At 40.6% G+C, this 27,656-nt stretch overlaps 4 protein-coding genes across 4 annotated transcripts in view; 2 read left to right on the top strand and 2 right to left on the bottom strand.

Annotated features, from left to right (window-relative positions):
* glcci1a (glucocorticoid induced 1a) overlaps positions 1–8,093 on the bottom strand; it is a 28,024-nt gene extending 19,931 nt beyond the window's left edge. Inside the window, 1 exon segment of the mRNA XM_054605405.1 lies at positions 7,456–8,093. Coding sequence (XP_054461380.1) covers positions 7,456–7,816 — 361 coding nt within the window. The 5' untranslated portion in view covers positions 7,817–8,093.
* Positions 8,094–11,143: 3,050 nt separating this feature from the next.
* Positions 11,144–22,103, bottom strand: umad1 (UBAP1-MVB12-associated (UMA) domain containing 1). The gene is made up of 4 exons (XM_054605413.1): positions 21,688–22,103; positions 21,259–21,349; positions 18,229–18,314; positions 11,144–13,928 (listed from the first exon to the last, which is right to left on the bottom strand). The coding sequence occupies exons 2-4, from the start codon at positions 21,338–21,340 to the stop codon at positions 13,653–13,655; spliced, it is 444 nt and encodes a 147-aa protein (XP_054461388.1). The 5' UTR covers positions 21,341–21,349; positions 21,688–22,103; the 3' UTR covers positions 11,144–13,652.
* A 75-nt stretch (positions 22,104–22,178) lies between these two features.
* Positions 22,179–24,050, top strand: rpa3 (replication protein A3). The gene is made up of 4 exons (XM_054605415.1): positions 22,179–22,343; positions 22,421–22,495; positions 23,629–23,740; positions 23,826–24,050. Exons 1-4 carry the CDS (start codon positions 22,245–22,247, stop codon positions 23,906–23,908), a joined length of 369 nt encoding a protein of 122 aa, XP_054461390.1. The 5' UTR covers positions 22,179–22,244; the 3' UTR covers positions 23,909–24,050.
* Positions 24,051–26,131: 2,081 nt separating this feature from the next.
* col28a1a (collagen, type XXVIII, alpha 1a) overlaps positions 26,132–27,656 on the top strand; it is a 40,655-nt gene continuing 39,130 nt past the window's right edge. The window contains exons 1-2 of the mRNA XM_054606589.1: positions 26,132–26,174; positions 26,309–26,497. Coding sequence (XP_054462564.1) covers positions 26,132–26,174; positions 26,309–26,497 — 232 coding nt within the window. The remainder of the gene's footprint in view (positions 26,175–26,308; positions 26,498–27,656) is intronic.

The raw sequence follows: 27,656 nt of genomic DNA, 5'->3' as shown, positions 1-27,656 counted from the left end.
GATAAGAATTAAAAAAAATTCTCACATATATTTGGCATATAACAAGAGATAAACTCTGAATGGACCAAACTAGATTTTTGTTATTTCACTAGGTCTTAAAGCTCCAACAATTGCCAAACCAAAGTACTGTTGGCAGACTAGACAGCATCTCCCTCAGATACACGCTCTATAGGAAAACATGTTTTATAAAAGCCACAATGTCACGCTCCGAGAACAAAATAATAATGACTGCATCTACCAATCCAACGCGTGTTCACACATGCTGCCTCATCCGGTCAGTGTTCCTGTAGTAAACTGGTGTCTTGGCTTCTGGTCAAACAATAGAGAATCCCATTAATAAGGTAGAGGGCTGGGTCACTTGCTATAAATCCACAGGATTACAGGTACGCTAAAGGGACTAAATTAGACATGGCCGTGATCTTCCACATATGTTAAGTAGCTCAACAAAGGTTGCCCTTCTTCAGAGGGACTTTTCTAGACCAGTACTGTGAATCTAGTCCGCTTCTAACGATCTACCACAGTAGGATTCAACCAATAATGGGCCTGGACGATTTTCGGCTGCAATATTCATCATTTTTACAATTCATTCAAAATGTTTTGGAAAAAGGTAAAGTATAAGGCTATCATCAACACATGCTAAAATCTCAGCAGCTACCTTGATTAACACATCGTTGTTAATCATTGCAATAAACCAGAACTAATCTTTAATGAAAAGTTTTTTGTTTTGTTTTATAATTACCAGCTTTAAAACTAATGCAGGTATTTGTCAAACATTATCAGTTAGGCTGCAATGTGTGAACTATATGGACATTTGGGTCAGCCAGCTACTATTTTTCACAATCTGCCCAACTGAACCAGCTACAACTGTACTGCATTAACACATCAACTCGCTGGTTAAATAAGGTGAACACTACATAGCAAATATGGACTGATCTGATGACTTATCATGTTGCAAATCACATTTATTTCAAAATGAACCATTGTGACCATGTTGGCTCAGATAAGTAGCTCAAAGTGCAACAGGGCTACTACTTCCTATCATTTGATGTGTGCTTACATGACACCAATATGCAGCTATCATCACACCACTGAAGAAAAACAGCTCTGGAGTGTTCTATGCAAGATATTTAGCAGAAATGTTAATAATTATCATAATAAATGTAAGAACCCCTTCTTTTACTTTTGACACTTCAACTATTTAACAATGTTGGTCTTATGACTAGAAAAATCCCTATACAAGTACAAGTCCATTTACCATTACCTTTTACTACAACACGGCTTTAATGTCACATGAAACTAACTAGCTTTACTGAAATTGGAAGCACCCACACATGGGTGTGATCGAAGATATCCCATTGATCCGACGGTCCATTATTGCGAAACTATAACAGTCGGAAAAATGTCCCATTTGGGGTTTTGAGCCATTATTGCCTTCAGTTTGAACGTAGCCTTAGCATCAGCAGCTCTGTGAGGCTGAACGTATGGCTCATTTACATGCATTAGGAATGGGAGCTTGCATTGCAGTTTCCCAATGCAGCCCTTACGTGTTTCTAGAGTCAGATTTACTGAAAGAAACTTTGAATGAAATTTCAATAGACCTTGAATAGAACATTTCCTTATTTCTGGAGATTCCGTGGGGCCACAGGCCTCGTGTTATTTATGCATGTAGCGTTAGCGACAGCTGATCGGAGCCCGTCTGGACTCTGGGAGTTCATTCTAACATTTGGTTGATGCTGAAAACCTTTGTGGGATAACAAGGTCATTCAGCATGACTTTGAGTCATCCGACCATCTCAAACCGCAGAGACACATTCCCACCAAGGGGGCTCATACATTATTCAGAGTGCTCTATTTAAAGGACCATTTCACATGTTTGGCATCTCATTTCTATACACAGAATGTGTCACTGTATGTCATAAAATATTACACCGTCGTTCTCTGGTTTACTCACTCCTACAGAATGAATGGCAGTGGATAGTTTACAGTGGGTTGAGTAAAATTACATTATGCAAAAAAATTAAATGTCTTTCTTTTGCCACCCCGCACACATAATATTGCTGTGAATTTATGTAGGTTCTGTATTACATATCACGACAGTGAAACACATTAGCATTAGCCAAGATAAAGTCTGGTCATACCAGCATTCAAAACAGCGAAATTTCACAACAAAATAATTGAAGTAATCACAAATCTACTCGCAGAGGCTAATTATATTAACACAATTCTTTTATATCCAGTTGAAATTTATTTTCACTATCGATTCATCTGCTGATTATTTTCTAGATTAATCATTGAGTCTATTAAATGTGAAAGATATTCTGTAAAATGTCCACCATAGGTTCCAAAGGGCAAAGGTGAAGTCTTGAAATGATTTGTATTGTCTGACCAAAAGTCCAAAACCCCCAAAAATATTCAGTATACAATCAAAAAAACTGGATATATTAATGCTTAAGAAGCTGGAACCCATTACTTTTTTTTGGCCAATTTTGCATACATTTTTTTTGTAACAATCGGTTATCAAAATGGTTGGCCATTCATTTCTTTAAGTTATATAATCAGTTAAACAAATAATAATTTCAGCCTTTGTTTGACCCATGTTCCGGGTTGAATCAAACAAAAAATAATAAAATATATTTGAACTCCAAATTCAAAACTCTAAACTGAGTCGAAGTGTGAATTGCCCGGCATACATTTTTTTTTTTTTTTTTAAACCTTGTAAATATATAACCTTAAATATAATATTTAATAGCTCACAAAATTCACGGTTCGGTTCAATACGACACAATTGTGCAACGGTTCGGTTCGGTACAGCAAAATGCAGAAATGCCAGAGAAATGTACTTGATTGTAAAATATTTTATTTATTTAAAACTAACATCAAAAGTGTTCTTTTTTACTTTGAACAATGATGGATTAGTTTGTGTACAGGAAGCTGCATTAGCTCCTGTTTTGTCTTCAACATGTGCTGCAGTTGTCACAATCTCTCTGATCTTTGCTAGGAGGCCAGAGATCTGCTGCACTGCCAATGCTTTCTGAGATGCTTGATTAATGACAGTGGCAAAGAATCCAACAGCATTTACTATATTCCTGTCATTGTCAGTAGTCACAGGAATAGTTAGAATTAGCTCGCTCCAACTTCCAGTACTTCTGTCATCTTTTGGGCCAAATCCTCACTGATGTGACTCTCAAAGGGGCGTGTCTGAAGATCACGGCTCTTCATCTCCCATTCAGCAGTGAGGTAATGTGCTGTTAAAGTCAGGTAGCTTTGTGCAGCCCTAAACGTCCAGCCGTCTGTTGCCAGAGTCACAGCGGGTGCTTCGGACATTTGATTCTCTATTTGGGCTTTTATTTTCTTTTGCTTAACAGGAGTTACAGTCTGGCTGTATTGGGCTTGTTAAGGAGTAATGTAACTGGACTCATTAACAATATGAATGTTCATAAAGCCTGCGTTTGCCATTTCAGAGTAGGGTCTCATATCAGTGGCTATAAATGTACCAACCTCCGTGGTGATTGCCTTATCCCTGTTTTAATCGGTATGGAATATCAGCCTAAACTCTCGTTTGTATTGTGTGTGCTGCTCCTGGTTTTCTCCTGTGGTGGGAGTGTCTGACAGCGGGTTGCCATGTTGAGCGCAGTGGCTCCACCAAGAACATTATATTTCACACGATTTAAGCTGTATTTATTTTACAAATGCAATAGTTTTATTCCAACGAATTGTTCGGTTTGTCATGCGCACCCAACCGAAAGCCTCGTACCGAACGGTTCAATACAAATTCATGTTTTTTTACACCCCTAATATATACACTCAACGGCCACTTTATTAGGCACACCTGTTCAATTGCTTGTTAACACAAATAGCTAATCAGCCAATCACATGGCAGCAACTCAATGCATTTAGGCATCTAGACGTGGTGAAGACGACTTGCTGAAGTTCAAACCGAGCATCAGAATGGGGAAGAAAGGGGATTTAGGTGACTTTGAACGGGGCAAGGTTGTTGGTGCCAGACGGGCTGGTCTGAGTATTTCAAAAACTGCTGATCTACTGGGATTTTCAAGCTACACCATCTCTAGGGTTTACAGAGAATGGTCCGAAAAGAGAAAATATCCAGTGAGCGGCAGTTGTGTGGACGGAAATGCCTTGTTGATGTCAGAGGTCAGAGGAGAATGGGCAGAGTGGTTTGAAATGATAGAAAGGCAACAGTAACTCAAATAACCACTCGTTACAACCAAGGTATACAGAATACCATCTCTGAACGCACAACACGTCCAAACCGGGTGCCACTCCTGTCAGCTAAGAACAGGAAACTGAGGCTACAATTCGCACAGGCTCACCAAAATTGGACAATAGAAAATTGGAAAAACGTTGCCTGGTCTGATGAGTCTCGATTTCAGCTGCGACATTCAGATGGTAGGGTCAGAATTTGGCGTAAACAACATGAAAGCATGGATCCATCCTGCCTTGTATCAACGGTTCAGGCTGGTGGTGGTGGTGTAATGGTGTGGGGGATAGTTTCTTGGCACACTTTGGGCCCCTTAGTACCAATTGAGCATCGTTTAAACGCCACGGCCTACCTGAGTATTGTTGCTGACCATGTCCATCCCTTTATGACCACAGTGTACCCATCTTCTGATGGCTACTTCCAGCAGGATAATGCACCATGTCACAAAGCTCACATCATCTCAAACTGGTTTCTTGAACATGACAATGAGTTCACTGTACTTCAATGGCCTCCACAGTCACCAGATCTCAATCCAATAGAGCACCTTTGGGATGTGGTGGAACGGGAGATTCGCATCATGGATGAGCCGACAAATCTGCAGCAACTGCGTGATGCTATCATGTCAATATGGACCAAAATCTCTGAGGAATGTTTCCAACACCTTGTTGAATCTATGCTACAAAGAATTAAGGCAGTTCTGAAGGCAAAAGGGGGTCCAACCTGGTACTAGCAAGGTGTACCTAATAAAGTGGCCGGTGAGTGTATATACATCTATACATATATACACATACACACGCATCATGGACAGCCGACAAATCTGCAGCAACTGCGTGATGCTATCATGTCAATATGGACACACTCTGACACACACAAAGAATTAAGGCAGTTCTGAAGGCAAAAGGGGTCCAACCTGGTACTAGCAAGGTGTACCTAATAAAGTGGCCGGTGAGTGTATATACATCTATACATATATACACACACACACACACACACACACACACACACACACACACACACACACACACACACACACACACACACACACACACACACACACACGCACACACACACACACACACACTGGGCATTATCTGCTCATACATACTGCATTCATATATATCCATACTTTCCTAGCCATGTACAAAAGAGTGCCACAAAGTCATTATTCCAACAAAGACCACAGCAGGAACCTTCACTCATTGGATCCTCTCTAGCTGAAGGAGTGCTAATTAGTAAAATCCCTTTGACTGGAACTTCAATACACGCTTCAATAGCCTCATGTCACAGTCGTCCTCAGAGCCTTACATCCTGTCTACATTATCATTGTAAGTCATTACCTTTTATACTAAACATACATTTTTTTTTGTCTATTTTCAATTCAAAGTTGATATGTTAGCAAACCTTTGCTAGTTTTACACATCCAGAAGAAGAAAAACAACATTGGCATTTAAAGTCCTGAGAAAAATATCTGGCTCTTTAGCTATGTCTGCACTTTGTCTGTCTGCAGTTTATTGCTTTGCTGGCTTGCCACAGAGAGCACAGAGTCCTGTCATAGACCTAGCCTTTTAATTTCGTCTTCAAAGTGCACCAGGTTGATGCATTTAACGGGAAGACCCCCGTTAGAGGGCCCAAGGGCCACCCACCAAAGTCTCAAAACCATGTGGGAAACACTGTATGAATACATTGTTTATTGCAACTTTCAATTTTGCATTGAACTGTTTAAAACACCAAAGTGACTAATGACCACAAGGATATTGCAATAGACTAAAATGTCCATGTAGCATGAACAGGACTATAAAATGAGGAAATGATGCTGGCTAATCTATCCGTCTAATATGTCCGACATTGATGGCACTAGCAGCCTTCCATAAGCCATCCCTGTGTGTGTTTACTGGTTGTTGGCATGTGTTCAAAACACCACCCACAGTGCCACCCTGGCTTAAATTCACGCCCCACCTTGGCCAGCCCCCAGCAAAAAAAAACACCAGATAACAACATTGCATTCTTCTTTGTAGACAGCTATGTATTCTCATTTGATCATGTTTGCCATATTATATTTGTATATGTATGCATGTAGTTGCAGAGGCTGGCCTGCTTGCCCAGAGGGCTCTGTTTATGTCTCACAGACGGCTAGGCCCCAATGTTGCCATAGAGCTACCAGCTGACGACATATATTTTATTTTTTTCCGTTTCAATGATGGTAAAATAAAATTTAAAAAAAACTAAACGTTATGGGCTTAATAATAATAATAATAATAATCATCATATCCGATTCTGAAAATGTGGCCAATCATCCGTGTAATGCAGATCAGCGAGCCCTGTTTATCTCCGACAGAGTAGCTGCATCATCACCAACACAGGCATCCATATCCTGACGTATTTACCTCATCGTAGCAAGGGTTATACCAATGTAATGTCATAACGACAACATTCATTTATACCCGTTACATCGCAACAGAAGCACAGTGGAATAATAACTTGCACTAGAAACAGCCCAAAGCTTTCGCATGCTCAAAAATATTACCGATATAATGATATATCTGTGGAAATGTAGCTATGTTTTCCGAGTGTATTATGTGTCTTCTCAATGTGCAACGTTATAGCGTCAATTTTCAGATCCCTTATATGTTATGACCCAATTAGAAAGCTAGCCATCTAGCCTAGCATCTCGCCCAGATATGGATAGTTTCATCGTAGCAACACAGAGAGACGCTCGCTTAATTGAATCTTGCTCAGGGAAACTCGACATTTAAAGGTGTTCGGGCTTATGAGGTAAGTTATATAAGTTTAGAACAAATGGCACAGCCTCTGTCTGAATAATGACTGTCCGCTTTACAATTCGGCGCATATTTAATTTAGAAACTGCGCTCATTTGAACTCAAACGTATTAGTTTTAGCTGCCTCGCCTATCATTTCCACCAACGTATATCACCAAAACACAACGTGGCGCCTGATGGCGAATGGTGGAGGAAGATTGTTAAGAGTTGAGATTTTATTTAAATGTAATGTTTGATAGCGAGCTAGGCATTGGCCGATAACGAGAATAGCGTGTATGCGTTTGGGGAAATCTGGGCTCTCGTTTTTAAAATAGCAAGAAACATGTCAATTAATTGCTGAAACCTCCAAATGTCCTATTTTTCAACCTAGTTTGGCGTGACGGTTAAGTTAGCAGCCAGCTATCTGAACGATGACGGCTGCAATACCAGACACACTTCAACGTACTTCTGAAGGGATTACCTCTGGAGACAGGCGAGTGGGGGGGACGTTCTGGCGAGCTCCTGCTGTCCGGTGGTGAGAGTCTCTGCCTGGGGACCAGCCTGCCGTCCGAGCTGCTTCCACCCGGGTTGGCGGGACTGGAGGAGCAACGGGACGTCGTCGGTCCTGTTCTGCTCCCGGCTACTGACAGGGAGCAGGAAGCGGAGCGGGTTGGGCTGTGCTGACTTCCACGCAAGAGCTGGTACGGCACCGTGGCGCGGATGGGCGGCTGCAACCGGACCGCGGTGGCGTTGTTGCTACAGGAAGAGCCGGGGGTCGTTGGGGAGCCGCTGCGTTTAACCCGCTGCTGGGATGAGCAGGCTGCAGCTGGTGATGCTGACATTATCAGCGGATAAACCTTTTACAAGTGTGTCTTGTTAAACAGCTAAAAAACGTACTTTACGGTAATGTTTTCCAGCACAATACCTATAGGCTATCCATTTGACAAACTTTGACAGCTTTCAAGTTTTCTGAAGTTATTTCATGTTGTCCAGTCTCAAACAGTCTCCACTGTTCTGCTGTCAGCGACGAGACGTAGCTAACGTTACCAAGTCAACACTTCTTTTTCCGTGTTTGAGTACAAACACAAACTTTAAGCCTAAAATATTGCTATTACTGCGTTACTTGGTCAATGTTGTCAATTTCGCAACTCCTGATTCCTCACACGGTAGTTGACAGTTGACACAACCGACCCAAGAGGTTGGACCATGGGTGGGCCCAAATCATTACGAAGACTTTCTGATTGGTGCGGGACTACTTCCTGGATATGTCAATCGGTTTTTCATTGGACGTAAGGGAGCTTTGACCAATATAAATGAGAGTCGGGTTAAAGAAGTGACCTCAGGGTCTGCTATTTGTTGGTGACCACTGCCATAAGGTCATAAGGTGAAGTTGTATTATTTGCATACATTTAATGGGCATTTAAACAGGACATAACATTATACCTTATGTTAATTGGAACTTTCTATGACCCTGATCTTTTCTTCTTATTCCATCGCATTTAAGATTTATATTTCTACAAAGGTTAATGCTGGTGTAACACAAAAAGTATTTTCTAGGTTATCAGATAGTGGTGTGTTAAAATTGACGGTTGGACATTCAAACATGCTCCTATAACATTATAATAATACATTTTATGCTTCTTCACTATAAGTACATGTTGAAGTCCTACATTACATTACAGTCATTTAGCAGACGCTTTTATCCAAAGCGACTTACAATCAGTCATCCTAGTTGAAGTGTCCACAAAGGGGAACATTCCAGAGATGGGACGAAGTCATTGTTTAGTAAGTCTCAAGTAAATCTCAAGGCTTAGCTATACAATTTAAACTAAGGTCAAGACAAGAAAAGGTCCCAAGTGAAGACAAACAAGTCCCAAGTCAAGTCCAAAAAGTCCCCAGTCAAAGCTTACAAGTCCTAAGTCAAAATCAACCAACCTTAAGTCAAGGCTAACAAGTACCAAGTCAAGACACGTACAGTGGGTACGGAAAGTATTCAGACCCCTTTAAATTTTTCACTCTTTGTTTCATTGCAGCCATTTGCTAAAATCGAAAAAGTTCATTTTTTTTTCGCATTAATGTACACTCAGCAACCCATCTTGACAGAAAAAAACAGAAATGTAGAATTTTTTGCAAATTTATTAAAAAAGAAAAACTGAAATATCACATGGTCATAAGTATTCAGACCCTTTGCTGTGACACTCATATTTAACTCACATGCTGTCCATTTCTTCTGATCCTCCTTGAGATGGTTCTACTCCTTCATTGGAGTCCAGCTGTGTTTAATTAAACTGATTGGACTTGATTAGGAAAGGCACACACCTGTCTATATAAGACCTTACAGCTCACAGTGCATGTCAGAACAAATGAGAATCATGAGGTCGAAGGAACTGCCCAAGGAGCTCAGAGACAGAATTGTGGCAAGGCACAGATCTGGCCAAGGTTACAAAAGAATTTCTGCAGCACTCAAGGTTCCTAAGAGCACAGTGGCCTCCATAATCCTTAAATGGAAGAAGTATGGGATGACCAGAACTCTTCCTAGACCTGGCCGTCCAGCCAAACTGAGCAATCGTGGGAGAAGAGCCTTGGTGAGAGAGGTAAAGAAGAACCCAAAGATCACTGTGGCTGAGCTCCAGAGATGCAGTAGGGAGATGGGAGAAAGTTCCACAAAGTCAACTATCACTGCAGCCCTCCACCAGTCGGGGCTTTATGGCAGAGTGGCCCGACGGAAGCCTCTCCTCAGTGCAAGACATATGAAAGCCCGCATAGAGTTTGCCAAAAAACACATGGAGGACTCCCAAACTATGAGAAATAAGATTCTCTGGTCTGATGAGACCAAGATTGAACTTTTTGGCGTTAATTCTAAGCGGTATGTGTGGAGAAAACCAGGCACTGCTCATCACCTGCCCAATACAATCCCAACAGTGAAACATGGTGGTGGCAGCATCATGCTATGGGGGTGTTTTTCAGCTGCAGGGACAGGACGACTGGTTGCAATTGAAGGAAAGATGAATGCGGCCAAGAAAACCTCCTCCAGAGTGCTCAGGACCTCAGACTGGGCCGAAGGTTCACCTTCCAACAAGACAATGACCCGAAGCACACAGCTAAAATAACAAAGGAGTGGCTTCGGAACAAGTCTGTGACCATTCTTGACTGGCCCAGCCAGAGCCCTGACCTAAACCCAATTGAGCATCTCTGGAGAGATCTGAAAATGGCTGTCCACCAACGTTCACCATCCAACCTGACAGAACTGGAGAGGATCTGCAAGGAAGAATGGCAGAGGATCCCCAAATCCAGGTGTGAGAAACTTGTTGCATCATTCCCAAGAAGACTCATGGCTGTACTAGCTCAAAAGGGTGCTTCTACTCAATACTGAGCAAAGGGTCTGAATACTTATGACCATGTGATATTTCAGTTTTTCTTTTTTAATAAATTTGCAAAAATTTCTACATTTCTGTTTTTTTCTGTCAAGATGGGTTGCTGTAAGTCCAGAGTGAAGAACAAAAGTCCTAAGTAAAGTCTTGCATTAAGACAATTAAGCCTCAAAGCAAGGCTAACATGTCCAGAGTCCAGGCTAGCTAGTCCCAGATCAAGACAAGTAAGTAACAAGTCTAATTCTGCATCAAGACAAACAAGTCCCAAGTCAAGGCAAGATAAAGACAAGTAAGTAACAAGTCTAATTCTGCGTCAAGAACAAGTCATGAATCAAGGATAACATATCCCAAGTCAAGGCTAGCAGTCCCACATAATGACCGGTAAGTCCCAAGTCTAATCTTGCATCAAGACCAACAAGTCCCAAGTCAAGGATAGATCAAGACATCAAGAAATCCCAAGTCTAATCCTGTTTAAAGAACAAGTCCAACGTCAATGACAACAAGTCCCAATTCAAAGCTAACAAGTGCAAGATCAAGACAGGTAAGTCCCAAATGTAATCCTGTACGAAGAACAAGCAGACCAAAGTCAGGTCTCATATCGAGGTTGCTGGCTCAGAGGTAGAGCAGGTTGTCCTTCAATCAGAGGATCAACAGTGCGATCCCCTGGTCCTCCGGTCCATGTCAATGTGTCCTAGGACAAGACACTTAACCCAAAAATGCTTTTTAATTAATTGTATTGAATATAGATACAATCAATGATCAAACATTCCCCTCATAAGCAGAGACAGTCACAAAATAGACAATGCTCTTAAAATTTATTTGTGAAGTAAGTTGCCATCCACAGTTACAACCAACAGATGTGATCTCAAGGAATAGCATGGTTTAAGAGGAGGGTCTAAGTGGGAGTTAATAGGTGGCTACGTGCTTACTTCTAAAAGACTGTATATTAAAAAGGCACAGCAGGTTTAAAGAGACCTAATTTGACTATGTACAAACAATCAAGAGCTACAAATACGGTATTTGTTAAATTCCTGGGTAAAATCATGACTCTACGCAAATGTATTTCCTCTTCTCAGCGACAATTCTTTGTTAATTTCCAGAGCTCACGTTTACAAAATAACTCAAAAGGAAATCACCCTTGTAAAGTAGTCAATCGAGCCAACATTATGTTAACTGCCTAGAACATGATTCAGATCAGGTTACACATATCAAACTCATCAACAAGCCCTATATGTTTACAGTGTTTACCCGCAATGAAGCATAAAGAGATTGTAACTTGGGGGATTCAAGTACAATACCTGCTCAGATGAAAAATAATATTCAGATAACAGCTTAAGCTAAAGTCATAACCAGCACAAACAAAAGAAGGCCATACGCTGACAAACCTGGCTGTAAAAGAATGTTGGAACTAGGATTACCTTCTTGTAAATTCTAACTCCTCACTCTGCTGCTCTGAGTTTTAACATAAATACTAATTTCATACAATCATTTTCAAACGCTTCCATCCTCCCGTTTAAAAAAAAACAAAAATTAAAAGGATGTTAAGCAACTGTCAGTAAGCAGATTTTTCACAATAAAAGCCTACCAGGAAGATTAAGACTTTCAATGTGAAATACCAGGGAAGGAAATATTGACTTCTATTGACAGTAACATAAGAATAAAAAAAAAGAGAAAAGTAGAACAGACTGGACTTTGTGAGTGAATGCAAACATTTTTTTCTGTTGGTAACTCAGAGCAGTAGAGAGGAGAGTGTGACACAAATTAATGTGAGAAGTAGCACAACACTCTTCAGCATCATTAAAAACAGATAATCCTCATATGCTGTTGACACTGTGCAATGTTTAAATGTAAAAAGTAGTAACACAGCTTCATCTCTTGGGTAAACAAAGAGTACAGTACATGTTGTCGTGGTTTGAAACTATTTCAGTAGATGTAAAACGTTCCAAAAGTCATACTGAGCCTGACTAGTGGCATGTATATTTGATTGTATTCTACTGCAAAATGAACACAAGAAAGCCATGACGGATGGAAAAAGCGGAAAGAATGAATGATCCAATAAACAAAATCTGGCAGAAGATTATGCTGGATCTGAAGGAAGGCCACATTCAGGGAGCAAAGTTCAAACATGGTGAAGATTTGGAGAGAATAACCTTCGTATGAGTCAAAACATGAATTGTGGCAGGAAGTGATATATATATATATAATGTCAAATACAAAAATCGCATCATATCAATTATTACACAAAAGCTGTAGTTAGTAAAAATAGTGTTACCGCATATTCCATCCATGATGAATGCTATTTGTTGTCCAAGTTCTAAGCGTGCAATAAAATATCAAGCATCACTGAAAGGACTATTTCAACTTTAGACAACTGGTTTTAGTAGTTTTGGCAACTGTTCATATATTGGTAATAATCAGACCGTACTCTCCATGTTAATTGCTGAGATCTGGCAAAATTGAAGCATCACTAAAAAGTGCGACACGGCAAGAAACATGACCAGTCAGTAGTCCTAAAACTGACACATAAACCTGGCCCATACCCGGGTCTTCAAGACCAGACCCACCTACCGAGACCTGAAGCTATACCTATGCTTGGAAAATAAAGACACGTACAGACCCAGGAGATTGGCACAGTTAGAGAGAGAAATTTCGAATAAAATAGATTTGAAAATAACCAATCATGAACAAAAGCCTTAAAACCTTTGGACCTGCGCGGTTTGGAATTCTCCCGCTCCCATGATCAGATACCAGGTTACCAGGTTAGTTCAACTTATTTGGAAGTGACAACAAAGGCTAACGGTAACATTATCACCCAAACTTTATCAAACATCCACTACAGTTTATTGAGCAGTTTAACTTTGACCTACCGTACTTACCGTACTTGTGTCCACAGCCATTTTTGGCTCTACCACTTTGACTTTTCATTGCAATGTTCCCAAATCTCAGCAAATTACGAGATGAGTGCAAAGGTTATCATAAAGTCTAGAAACCTAAGGAGCAATATACCATGAGTATCCTCTTGAGTTGTACAACATCGTTATGACCCACTACTTCACTGTATCCGTAGTGTAACATGACTAGGACTGGACAGTCAGGACGTCTTAACCGATCATAACAGAAATGGTATGCTTTGTAGTTCCACAACACATTTTATGTTTCATGTGATTTTGTAAGTTTCTACTCATTCATAATGCTACAGAATCACATTGACTTGTTCAGTATGCTGCCAGGCTGGAACCTCTCAAATACCCAACAACCAGAGGAAGTTCCCCAGAGCGTGACCTCCTGATATCAGATCTCTAACAGACTAGGCGCTGTGGAGCACGGAGTTCTCTAGAGTGAAGTCGTACTGAAAGCTGGTCAGGTTGTAGTTCATGTCCCGGGACAGCAGCACATCGGGGACGAGGGGGAGCCCGGCCTGCGCGGCCAGGACGTGAGGAGCCAGGGTGAAGGGGACGTCCCCGAGGAGATCCGGGAGAGCTGAGGCGGCCTCCGCCACCGAGGTCCCTGCTGCTGCACCCGTGGTAGACAACGCCGCCGGGCGCTCTGTGTCGGTGGGTTGAGCGGGAGCTGTATAGTATGACTGTGAGGGAACGGAGACGCAGAGTTCATGTCAGTGTGCAGAGTTGAGATATTACCTTAAGATACACATTTGCTGGTCGTCTCTTATTTTTATACCTTGCAAGCAGCGGGGCGGGAACTTGAGGATGACCATGCAGACAGAGAAACTAGTGAACTTTTGTACTAAACTAAACTCTTTCTAAAGAAACAACAATATTTTCTCAAACATTTCTTACTATCCTTAAAAGATCTCCCTCAAGCTGACGAACCACCATCCACATTGGTTTTACAAGTTTTGCAGCTGAGAGCAGCACCTTAACTGCCTTTGTGCATTGAATTGTGGGACATCAGCGAACATCAACAGAACACTTTTGGAGAAAATCAAATATCACGAAATTTGACCAAAAGCTTTGATATCGATTTGGCGACGATGTTGAAGGTTGACGTTTAGTGTTGTTCGATTCAGTTAGGACTAAACAAGCTTTTCTTGGAATGTGATATTCAGTCCTCAGTCATGGTTTGGATTTATTTATTTGCGGACAGTGCTGCACTTAGATGCACATTCCAACATGCTGTTCCTAATTAGTGCAGTTTGCTGAAAAACAAAGCTTTACCGCTGTCATGAAATGAAAGACTGTTGGTAAATTACGGTGACCATTCTGTGATTCATAATGGCTTTAACTAAGCACAAGGAAGCGCTCACCCATGAGTAAAGACTGAACATGAAATCCTGTTTATTCCATTACTGAGACTTTTAAGTAGAGAGCATTGTGCTGTGTGTGGAGGATTTAAAGGTGAGGTGTATTTTCTTTGGCTGAAGGTTGAGGGGTACTGAAAGCCCCCTAGGGAAGGAAGTTACAAATACTTTGTCTCAACCATTACGTACTATGCTTCTACAGCTGTTGACCGTGTACTGGGAGCGCCTTGGTAGTGGAGTGGTAGCGCATGCTATCGAACCACAATGTCCTAGGTTCCACTTCTGCCATTTGACCTTAAATGCACTTCCATTTCTACACTGCTCTCTGTCAAAGGCAAAAATCATAAACAAGCGTCCTGAACATGGACATACACAACATGTCGTCAAACTCACAGCGGCAGTGACTTTAACCCTCTGAACCCCGAAACCTTCTACATGTCTCATTTTAAAACTCGCCCTGAATAAACCCTTTGCTTGAACCAGATTCTGTAAAAAAAAAAACATTCAATTCTGAGCCCCTCAGCGCAACTAGGAAGCCATGATTGATTTGGTCATGTGACAAAAAGTTCTATGAAACTCTGACTGAACTGCTGCTGAACACAGAGCGGAGAGGAGAGTAAGTAGAGGTTGTAAAAAAAGTGCATTCCATTTGCTATTTTTTGTTCAATAAATTATCAAAGAAATCCAACTTGCGTTTTTCCAAATTTTTATGATTTATTGTATTATTACTGAGTTTACTGCACTAAAGACATTTTTGAGTTCTCTCTACTTCTAGTGGTTGAGCTGAACTTTTATATTGCAGTAAAAAACAAGACTGACAGGGGAGAGAAACGCTCTGAAACTGCTTTGGGTTCAGAGGGAGAGACAATGCTGTAAAAGTGAGGGAGAAAAAAAGCTCATGAAGGATTTTAAATGTTGCAAGGTTTCTTGATGAGTTAGCCTAATGTGGGTGAGGTTCACACATTCATTCTACAAAATGGTTTCTCTTAAATAGCGACTTCGTTCTTTTCTTGTAGCTCGTACCGCCTTCAGAGAAGAGCGGACCAGAATGTGAAACCCATCCAGAGTGGCAGATTTGAGACTTTGTTTTTGTGCTTTGGCATGTAATTAGAGGCAAATGTGAGACTAAATGCAGAGAAGATGTTGTTACAGGAAATGGTTATTCCTCTGCAATTAAGAGGCAGAGGTTTCCTCTGGGACTGGAGCACAGAGCAGCTGGAGTAAGATCTAGCTTTGTGTCATGATCTCTGAGGCAGTTTCTATGAAACAAAGCACAGAGCAAAGATGCTGCACCTGGGAATGATTGTGACGTTAGCAGTAAGGACACAGAATCTATGTACACAACAATCATTTTGGTCCCATTTTCCTGCATATCTTTATGAGAGTAAGTGAAAAAAAATGTATGAAAATAATTTAAGTGACATTCACACTAAGGTGAATGTAGAGACATTTTGCTGGACGAACCAAGTAAAGTCAGAGCTCCCCCATTTTGGTAACCGGCCTGCATGGCTGCAACTAACGGTTATTTTTTTACAGACCGATCTTCTCATTGTTTTTTTTATTAACTGATTAATCATTTTGTCTATAAAAATATAAATAAATATTGAAAAATGCACATTTTACTTTGCCGGAGCCCATGGTGACATTTTCAAATGTTTTGTCCAACCAAACGTCCAAAACTAAAACACATTAAGTATCCTCACATTTAACATGAAACCAGCCTGGGCTTAAAAATGACTGAAACAACGAATCCATTATCAACAGCTGTAGATTCCTCTTGTGTCAAATGACCAATGGATTATTTGATTCAGCTCTAATGAACTATTTGAATCAAGCTCTCCATCCATCTCATCAGATGACAGGAACTTTATTCACAGTTCTACCAACTGCTGAGGGGATTGTAACAGACTCTCAGAGCACAAGAGAACTGAGGCTGCAGCTGTGAAGTGTTACATGTTGTGTGTATTGGCCCACCTCAGATGCCGCTGCAGCACCCTATCACACTTCAGAGTGCGCAAGATTTACACACTATATGTTAATATTTGTAATGAGCAGATTCATTTGTTTTTGAAGCTTTTTAGTATACTTCAAATTAAGTTATACAGTAATAACTGCAAGAATGAGATTATTATGTATCATCTGTCCTAATGGACCCCAGCTATGCTATACACAATAATTCAACATCCTGCTGATCTGGCCTCCATCTCATACCAGTAAACAGGTAAAAAAAAAAAAAAAAAAAAAAGGTACAGTAGACAGCGGCCTAAAGAAAACAACGGGGTTTAAGGTGATTGGCTGAGGAGTCAATAGGCTATATTGTTCAACAATATTGTTCAACATTGTTCAATATTACAATGACTTTCTATAAACAAAACTAATATTGAAGAGTGTGTGTTAGCTATACATTTCCTATGTCAGCCTGGTTGTCTGTATATTCAGAAGCAGATTAGAATTGAATATTTCAAATACATTTTTGTTTCTAGAGTAGCAACTTTGAACAAAACATGGAATCCGTCTGCATGACACCGTGTCGTTCACTACGGAGCCTGGATCACATGTTTCCTGATACCCTTCAAAACCACAGATGATAACTTTTAACAGACAGAGGGGTCTATGTGAATTATGACTCCCGTCTGTAAGGAGCAAAGGTGAAACTAGCGTGACGTGAAACGTTTGAAGGTGAGACGTTTGGGGGTGAAACGGGTCGACACTATAAGAGACTGATTAAGAAGCACTGAAAGAACAGTGTTGTTCTGAAGTATACATCAGAGCTCCGGTGTGTGGAAGGAAGTTACAAAGACATATTATTTTATTTAGTGAGGAGGACTAACTTAACTGTACAACAATATCAAAGCAGGCAGTGTTTGTATGATGCTGTGGTTGTAGCTGCAGCACAGCAGCACAGGCCGTAGCTTAGCATTAAGTTATTAGCTTTAGAAGTTGGCTTAAATCTACAGCTGGACTCTTCTTACTGTTTTTTGCGGGGATAATAACTGTTACTGCCACAGCGTCATTTTGAAAACACTGTTTTATCTGTGTGTGTGTGTGTGTGTGTGTGTGTGTGTGTGTGTGTGTGTGTGTGTGTGTGTGTAGGTGTGTAGGTGTGTGTTTGTTGACCATATATGTTCTGGAGTGAAATTCTCAGGGCTTCTTGCACCTTGTGATTAAAAACTAGAGACTCACTGACTGTGTGACATGTGGTCGCTACAGGATACCATATGGACCAAATGTGCGCGCACACACGTACACACATGTACACACTCACACACCACTGTCCCTAATTAGAAACTGAGCAATTAACACGGAAGTATTAAGACTCATACATGTACGTAATAACAATCAGAGGCCAGCAGAGCTCTTTGGAGGCTTCTGTCTCCGCCTGGTTTGCGGCGGCGGCACATGTCGGTACACTGGTTTACATCACTACAGCAGAGATGGTTCTGTATGAACCACGCAGGACGAGGCCAGCTGGTGATGCTCACAGCTACCGGCTCCAACGCTGAGTCACTCAGTGTACAAAGATAAAACAAGGCTCTCCTGCCATGATTCATGAGCTCCACCATGCTGAGTAGAATGCTGCGGGGTGAAAGTGTACATCAGGAAGTGAAAACCTCAACACGCTTACCCTTGATGGCTGCACAATGACGTTTGTAGACGGATGTGCAATGTTCATGGTCTGCATCTTCCTCCTCTGCTCCTCAACCGTCTCTCCTGCAGGAGGAACGTGGCAGAAAGAAGGTTGTTGACAAGTTATTCAAAGTATATATACAAAGGTGCAATGTGTAATTCCTGGCATCATGCCATGTCGTCAGCATTTCACCTCCACTACTGAGTCCACACAATCTAAATTTACAGTCATAAAGTTATGAAAAAAAGCAGTAACTAACAGCAGGGCAAGAATCTGCTACATTCAACCAAACTGCTGAAACTCTGAGAGAGATCAATGTAGCACTGCTATCTTATTGCCTATAGTTTAGGTTAGCCATCGCTGTGTTGACTGTGACACATTCATTGGATTAAATCCAAAGTGGCATTAACAAGAAAATGTTTTGGTTCTGTCCTACCCACCACCAGGAGACTGCTTCAGCCGGCAGACAATGGCAGACTTTCAGCTCGCAGAAATGGACCTCGTCATTGTGACGTCACCCACTGCGGTTTTGAGCCTCCAGTTTGGCTTTTTGTTTTTTTTTGCAACCAGTGAAAGTAAGTGACCATATATGGACAGTGGAGGAGTGAGGTAGAGAAGCCGTCATTGAAGCAATGTGCTGCTGGGGACACACATATTTTAGACACCTAAAAAAGAAAATAATTAGAATTGTACGCTATATTTAAAAGTTTTCTGACGGGGAACTGAAGTAAAACTTATCTATGCTGTTTTCGAAGCTGCCAGACTCACTTCACTTCCAGTTCAGTTTCCCGTCAGAAAACTTTTAAATATAGCGTACAATTCAAATGATATAGATGTTTTTAGGTGTGTAAAATACAAACTGTTCTTAACCAAACAATCCTTTCCATGAGAACCACTTAGCATATCGTATTAGACGGATGGCTCTGGTAATATTTCCAAATCATGTTTAAAGACATATCCGTATAGTTTGACCCATTTGTTGTAACCGCCCCCTATTAATATTCATTATCTTATATACTTGTCTATAATGTGTTGTATTGCTTTTATTACATGGTGTTTTTCAATGCTCTATCTTTACTATGTGACTGTATCACTCTACTTGTAAGCACTTGATTCACATCTGTTTTGATAAAAAACAACACAAGAGAGCTGCAGCGTGTCTTATAAACCTTCAAGCTCAATGACGAGTGACTCTTTTCTGACACCGGTTGACATTACAGATTTTTTTTTACGCCTATATTTCACACAAGACTGGTTTCTGTCTGGCAGATCTGACCACCAGCCTCGTCCTGCTGGGACTTCCCACAGCTCCAGTTTGGTCTGGCCGGGCTGACTCAGTGATGCTCCTGTTGTTGAGTCCATGTGTGAGACCGTCCACTCAGCTTTGGAGAGGATCTCTTCTGTTCAGATGATTTACATCGATGTGAAAAAAAACAGCCTAGCTCTGACATTTGTTTTCCTCGGCCAAAAATATCACGCACCTCCTGACCATCTGTGTCGGCTCCACAGCGAGGGTTATCAGCAAATAACACTGCACTGCTCTGGGGATGGTTGTGATTTTAGGTAAAAACAGTTTGGAGGATGTAGAATCACTGGTAATTAACAGGAACTTCAAACTTAATATTGAACTATTAATAATTCTGTACACATTCATTTCCATTGCTAAGCATTGTCAAGGCATTTCTGAACAACAGAATAACAGACTTTAAAAATATGTTTTTTAATTGATCAATAAATCTATACAACTGTACGTTGAACAGTTATGATGGGAGTAGCTCAGTTGGTGACACGTGACCTTAGCCAGGAATTTCTGTCGTATAATGACAGGTGGTTGTATTTGATGTAATCTCAAGATCTCTGTCTCTGTTGAGGACCATGAGATGTAAGGGGACCTTGAGTTAAGATTCTGAAGTCAAACCAGAGATATCAGAAATGAAAGTAATTTCCTGTTTCTTTGCGACATGGATGTGGCCACTGCTCCGTCCCTTTAGGAGACTATAGTGGCAGCTCCTGAGTCTGTGAACTCCAATGGGAGAAGTGAACTAAGACAAATAATGACCCATTCTATGGCTCCATACTCACCAAAGTAAATATTGGACCCATTTTCTCAAAGCCACACATCTTCACAACATTCTTACACTTAAATGGAATTGTTCAAACACATTTCAGAAGAAAACTAACGTTCCAGACCTGTCTCTGTAACACATTCTTGCAAAATCTTGCAACAGAAGTTCACAAACACCCTAGATAACCCATTTTTTCCCCCTTAATGCTAATTATGTTTTTTTAGCTGTGTCAATATCTAATAATAGCAAAAGAAAATATAAATACATCATGCAAATATATCCCAGTGTGCTTTCATACATCCATATACCCTTCACCACACTTCTAAACGAGGAGGGGGGTCGGGGGTGGAGGTGAACATGACATGATCACGCCCATTTAGGACACAGAAGGGCAAACAACTTCAAACAACTGGCAGAGCTTGTAATGCATCGTCTTTGGTCACACTACCGTCTCCAAGGTCAAGAAGGACGTCTACGCTCAAGAAAAATGATTGCAAAACAAAGTTACACACTCTGAGGAAACTGCTTAACGTGTGATATTTCAGTTTTGGTCACACGGTGAAGGATGATCATGAGACGAGGAGCAAAACAGTGAAACACCACTAACTTCCTGTCCTAATATTTCCTTTTTCTATTCCTCCCTTCACCGTCACAACCCATCTGAAGAGCTCAGCGTCTCAATGAGCTCAAAACACTGTGAATGACTGTAGTTTGATACCACAAGGTTGATTTTTTTCCCCATATTTGTTCATATTTATGAAAAAATACACATGTAATATTCAGATTCAAATTATCAAATGACTGAACTTGGAGAAAAACAAATCCTACCACTTTTGCTAAGCCAGTTTGGTGTTTTAAATGTGTAGAACATTTGAACAGACAAATATGGTGAGCCAGGAACAAATAGCATTTTCAAATGCCAAACTGTCCCTTACTTCTGATATGAGATTGTGTTTCTCACCAATGATAACAAAGCCTCCATCTGCTTCCTTTTCGGATGTTGACTTCTTTGAGTCTTTACGGAGTCCAAGGAAACTGAACATGATAACCCTCTGTAAAAAAAAAAAAATAGAAGACATTAAAAGTTAGACCATGAGGCATTGCGATACGTGAGCTGCAAGTATCCGTGTGTTCAACTTGGAGGTTCCATTTTGATTGTTGGGAAGAGATTAGCTAGTTACACTCAAAGTTCAACCGTGGCTGAGATGTTTATTTATTTATTTATAGGTTTATTCTCAACGCCGACATTAAACATTCAGCTTACACTTCCTGAGATACTTTTAGCTCATATATATCGGACAGGGACAGTAATAGCGTATTCATGCACTGAATGCTAAAGGCTTCTTTTAACGAAAGCAATGTCACAAGAACTGGATAATGACGGTCTTACTGTCGTTGTGTTTTGTTGTCATGAGGTTCAGAGACGGCAATACGTTCAGTTCATGGTTCGCTTGTGTTTTAGTTTCAGTTAGTCCGGTTCCGTCCGGTCCGTATCAGCGTAGCACGGCCCCGCTAACTATTGTAAACCACACGCTATAACCCCATTTAACCTTCCGTCGACGCTTTAACAGTGCAATAATATCCGTGTTATGCTATGGCGCTGACGTCACTGGCCACAATATGGTCCGTGTTTCGTGTAGAAACTGTAACACCACCTACAGTTCCTACACAAACGACGCTGTCAGCAACATGTAGCAGAACTATTGATTGTTGTTTCCGGGGAATGAAATGTCAGAACACAGCGGATATGTCGTCATAAACGTTGGAGGCGTTGGATTTTAATTCCTGCGTTTGCCGTTATCACGAACGCCCGCGGTTTGTCAACGTAAACACAGAAACCCCGCCCGCGTGAGCTTGTATGTGATATAAAAACATGCAACTAAATATTTCCCGCGCGATATTGCTTTGTCGGGAGTTCAGTAACACCATAAACAGCAAACTGTAAAGATGGCAGGTATACTGGATGTCCCAAAACCGAGAATAACCTGTTCTATGCTGTCCCAGCACATAGGCAGACCGGTCTGCTTCGTTGGACGCGTGGAAAAGGTCAGTATTGCTTCAACGAGGTTTAGTAATAATGGTATTTTAACAGTTGCTAACGCGCTACTTTCCTTCTGTACCAGGTTCACCCAACGGGGAAAACGTTCACCGTCTCGGATGGAGAAGGGAAGATCGCAACGGTTGAACTAAACGATCCAGTGAGTAACAACACTTTATGAATCCATTCTTTAACGCTCATCAAATTGCTGTTAACTGTTCGGCATAAAACTCAAACGAGGTTCCGTTGACTAATGCCGCGTTCTGTAGTAACACCAGAGGCAACATCTCTGACGTCACGGATCCTACATGTCACCCTTTGTCACAGTTTTTATGAATGTCCAAATCTTGTCTCCTAATCCAAACAAAGAGGGAAGCCCAAAATGAATTTTCTCAATTTGTATGTTGTTAAATAATGTTTGAAGTGTGTTTTACGATCAGCTATATGTAGTCTGTTTTGATTTGTATTGTAACATAATTTATTGTTTTATATTTTCATACAAAATAAGGTATTGATTATTCTGTCTGTCAACCAAAACGGACATGGGGTTGTGTCATTTGGTGCTATCTGGATTGGAAACACAGGAGCAACTTGAGTGTTTTAGTTGTTAAATTACCTTTCGGGTTTTTCAAAGATCCACATTTAACTTTTTATTTGATTCTTAGCTCTGTGAGTTGTATGTTTAGGTGATACAGGACTGGGCTCACGTTATTGGCCTAAATGTAAAACAGTATGCAGATTTGCAAAACCTGGAACTGGTTTTGTGAAAGACTTTCACAGTACTGGTGGACATGCAGTACTGTGTTGAATATTTGTCTGCACATTCAATATATATAATGTAGCAGACATTCTTCTTGGGGCAATGAGTCTCCTGAAAGATGTCCTGTTAATGTACCGCTCACAGTGGACTGACAGATGTACTCTAACCCACTCCTTTTCACTTGTGTGCAGTCGTACGTTACTAATGTGTTTTGTGTTAAGCTCAAGAAAATGTGAATAAAAAGGAAACGTTTTACAACAAACAAAACCCTGTAACGATGCGTCGTTGCAGAATTAGACAGCATAAAAAATGGTTGAAATTATTGGTATAAATCTGTCTTATTTTAAAATATTAAAAAGAGAAAGGAAAAAGTATGGTTTTTAAAATATTTCTTCCACCACTCTATGCTAAAATTACATGCCTTTTAGTACAATTCCTCCATCAAAAAGGCTAGCCCCTTTTTTCTTTTCTTTTTTAATCAACATGGTATCAATAATGGAATTCTAATAAGTTCTATATATACATTTGCCCAGCTTGAAGAAGAGCTGAGCGGCATTGTGGAGGTCATCGGCATGGTGTCCAACAAAGGAGCAATAATGGCCAGCACATACAACTTGCTGCGAGAGGACAAGGGCATTCCTTTTGGTAGGTCGTCTTTATTATTTCATATGTGTGAATAACCGCATCTCTTTAAAGATTCTAAACTGTGTTCTGTCTGCTCACCACACAGACTTAGAGCTCTACACTGAAGCCCTGAAAGTCATCCATGACTTCCCGCAGCACTACCCTTTTGAAGTGGCTGCCAGTGGATGAGGCTCATTATGTGTAAGAGGAGGTGGTCACTAGAGACTGATGTTTGGTTTATGTGCCCATGTGTTTGTTGTGAGTAAAATATAGATTTGTACAAAGGAGATTCTGTAATATCAAGTTCTGTAAGTAAATAAAACCTGTAAAGACCAAATAAAGTGGTTAGTTTGATTTAATTTATTTATATTTTCCATCATGAGATCCCCTCTAAACGTGATGTCAGTCTGCACGTACACATTCTAAAGTTCATGGTCCTGATCCTCCTTGGAAGGGGAGTCCAGTCTGATCCGTGTAAAGGAAAGAATCCCCAGATCTCAACCCCATAGAAAATCTGTGGAGGAGTTGAAAGTCCGTGTTGCCCAACAGCCCCAAAACATCACTGCTCTAGGAGGAGATCTGCAATCCAGGTGTGAGAAACTTGTTGCATCATTCCCAAGAAGACTCATGGCTGTACTAGCTCAAAAGGGTGCTTCTACTCAATACTGAGCAAAGGGTCTGAATACTTATGACCATGTGATATTTCAGTTTTTCTTTTTTAATAAATTTGCAAAAATTTCTACATTTCTGTTTTTTTCTGTCAAGATGGGTTGCTGAGTGTACATTAATGCGAAAAAAAGGTGAACTTTTTTGATTTTAGCAAATTGCTGCAATGAAACAAAGAGTGAAAGATTTAAAGGGGTCTGAATACTTTCCCACACATACCGTACCCACTGTATGTATATGTATGTGTATATATGTATGTGTGAGGAGAGGCTGTGTGTATATATGATAGTATTTGTGGAACTATATGCATATGTATGTATATGTATATATATCCCATACTTCTTCCATTTAAGGATTATGTGTGCGTATATATATATATCTATGTGTATATTATTCTGTCTTGAGCTTATTTGATTCTCATTTGTAATGGTGCATGTGAGCTGTAAGGTATATATGTATGTCAATAATCACAGACAAATAATATCTATAAGTATGTAGTAAATATAGGTCCAAATCAAAAATAATCAAAATTTATATATATATTCTAGTAAGCGTTGGTTCTTCTTTTTCAAAGATCGGTTCTCAAAAGCTGTTGCCACTTTTCCGCTCAAGTCCTTATAGTAATCCATTTCCTATTCATTTTAGTGAAAACTGGTGTCTGACTTTTATTTATTTTTTATTTCACAAAACAAACTTTCATTTCTGGTTTGCTTGAAGTTTGTTGAGCTGTTTTGGGTGAAAAGAAAACAACAGCTCCATGTGCTGAGGAAGACCATGAAGACGGTGTTTAAAGCTCCAGAAAAATCTAATAAGTGGACCTTCTGTTAAGATTTTTTTAGTTGGAACTAATATTTTATAATAATTTCATTGTGATACAGCTATACATTTAGTATTGATTAACCTCTCTTTGATAAATGCATAACAGGATGCTAAATAGACCAGAAAATGACACATTGAGACCCTAAAGATTTCTTTTTTTTTTCTTTTTTTCCATTTCAATTAAACATGGCCTCCTAAATTCACTCATACCTTGATCTCTTTGTCTGGTTACCAGTCTATCTGATGTTATCATGTTTTGCCATTAGACAGTTTGATGTATTGTATCTGAGTGGATCCATAGGAGTGGAACCCTTGACCGAGCCCTGCAACTCAATGAGCCACAGGACCACAGCATCAAGGTTTTGGTTGTAGCACACTCTGCTGGTCACATGTGGTCTACACATACAGAGACCTGCATCCTTTGAAGGGTGTTTGTCTTAAAGGTGACACTGAAGTGTTTTCGTATTGTACTTGCTTCAGTTGGAAGACTTTGAAGAGACACATTTTGAAAAAGATTGGTCAGAATTGATGCTGCAGAGGACGAGATATCAGGACCTTTACTTCCTAGTACGGAGCAAGTTCCAAAAACACAAGATCCTATATTTCCCAACCAACAGCAGCCAATTTCATTTGTAAACCTAACCTGACCGGCCAGATGGTTTTATCAGAATGAACCATCAAGAAGCCATCATTGGAAACTGTTTGAATTTAAAAAAACTCAATTTAATAATAATAATCAAAATTAAATTTTTATTTGTTTAGCGGGTGGGAGTTTGTCGGTGTAGGAGGTGAGAAAGGTATGAATGGGCCAGGTTGTGAAGGGCTTTGTGCGTAATGAGGAGAATCAGCGGCTGAGGAGGAGAGAGAGGGGTATAGACGGGCAATGTTTTTTAGATGAAAGAAGGCGGTTTTTGTGATGTGGTTGACATGACGTTCAAAGGAGAGAGTTTGATCAAAAGTGACACCAAGGGTACGGATATGTGTGGAAACAGGAACAGTGGTGCCATTGTGCATAGAGAGAAGTTCGTGATCCTCATGATGAGGATTTCAGATTTGTTGCTGTTGAGTTTGAGAAAGTTCCAGGTCTTTATATCTGTGAGGCAGTTGGGCATGGTGGAGTGTGTGGCCAGGGTGATGGATTTGGTGGAGATGTAGAGCTTGGTGTCATCAGCATAGCAGTGGAAGTGGAGACCATGGTGGCGTATGATGTTACCAAGGGGGAGCATGTAGAGGATGAAGAGGAGGGGACCGAGCACCGAACCTTGGGGGGACACCTTGAGAGACTGGGGCTGTGTCAGAGTTGATGCGAATAAACTGTTGGCGGTCAGATAGATATGATTTGAACCAGGAGAGGGCTGTGCCAGTGATATGGAGGGAGAACTCAAGATGGGAGAGGAGGATGGAGTGGTTGATGGTGTCAAAGGCTGCACTGAGGTTTAGTAGTATTAGGATGTTGGGAGAGTGGTCATCTGAGGAGAGACGGAGGTCGTTGGTGACTTTGAATAGGACCATTTCTCTGCTGTGATGAGATCTGAATCTGGATGTTGAAACTGAGGTACCTTGAGCCATCGAGTGCAAAGCCGTGGTAACGCCGTTCACCTCCACGTAACCTCAGTTTCATAAAGCGTGTCTGTGAACTACAGTGGCCTTCAGGTAACGTTAAAATGCAATAGTCTCCCTCTAGAGCCAGTGTTCTGTTTGTCCATTCTGGGCTACTGTAGAAACAGGGCGCAGCAACACGGTGGCCTCCGTGAAGAGGACCTGTAGATATGAAGGACTCATTCCTCAAAATGCTGCAGAATGGCCCTTTCATTTACTGTATTACCAAGCATCCTTAAAAATATTTTATAAACCTTTTCAGTGCAATTATACTGAAAAGACACGCAAAAGTGGTATATTTATAACATTTTCTGCATGCATCACATTTTATACACTAATTAATGATTTGTAAATTTGAATCTTCAAAGTAACTAGTAATTACAGCTGTTGTAATGTAAAAAGTACAATATTTCCTATATCTAAATTACAATCATTCAGTAAATACGTAATGTATTTGCCTGCACAAGTTGTCAGACAGGAAATCTTATGGTTTCATTGGAGCTTTTAATAATCATTGTTTAGTTTTTTTCCACAGCCCTGGGTTTAAATGTACATTGACATGAGTTTAAATTGTAATTGTCATCCTTCAGCAGGATGATAAATGCCAACCACTTTTAATTGTGATATAAAATGCGATCAAGGAGGAAACGATCCCTGTGAAATATGTCTTCATGGCAAACCGATGTATGGATGAGTATATCATTACCAAAGAGGCGGGGTGATAATGTCAACTGTTAACAGAGATGCATCCACCTTCAGTCTGCTGATGGGTGGGAGAGCAGTAGCCTGGAGGAAGCCAGCTGCCACGTTCCAGCAAGTCCAGACACTGTTAATGTTGCAGCATCTGCTCCAT

Source organism: Anoplopoma fimbria, chromosome 10, assembly GCF_027596085.1.
Source record: "Anoplopoma fimbria isolate UVic2021 breed Golden Eagle Sablefish chromosome 10, Afim_UVic_2022, whole genome shotgun sequence".
Lineage (NCBI taxonomy): Eukaryota > Metazoa > Chordata > Actinopteri > Perciformes > Anoplopomatidae > Anoplopoma > Anoplopoma fimbria.
This window is presented reverse-complemented; position numbering and strand designations above follow the sequence as displayed.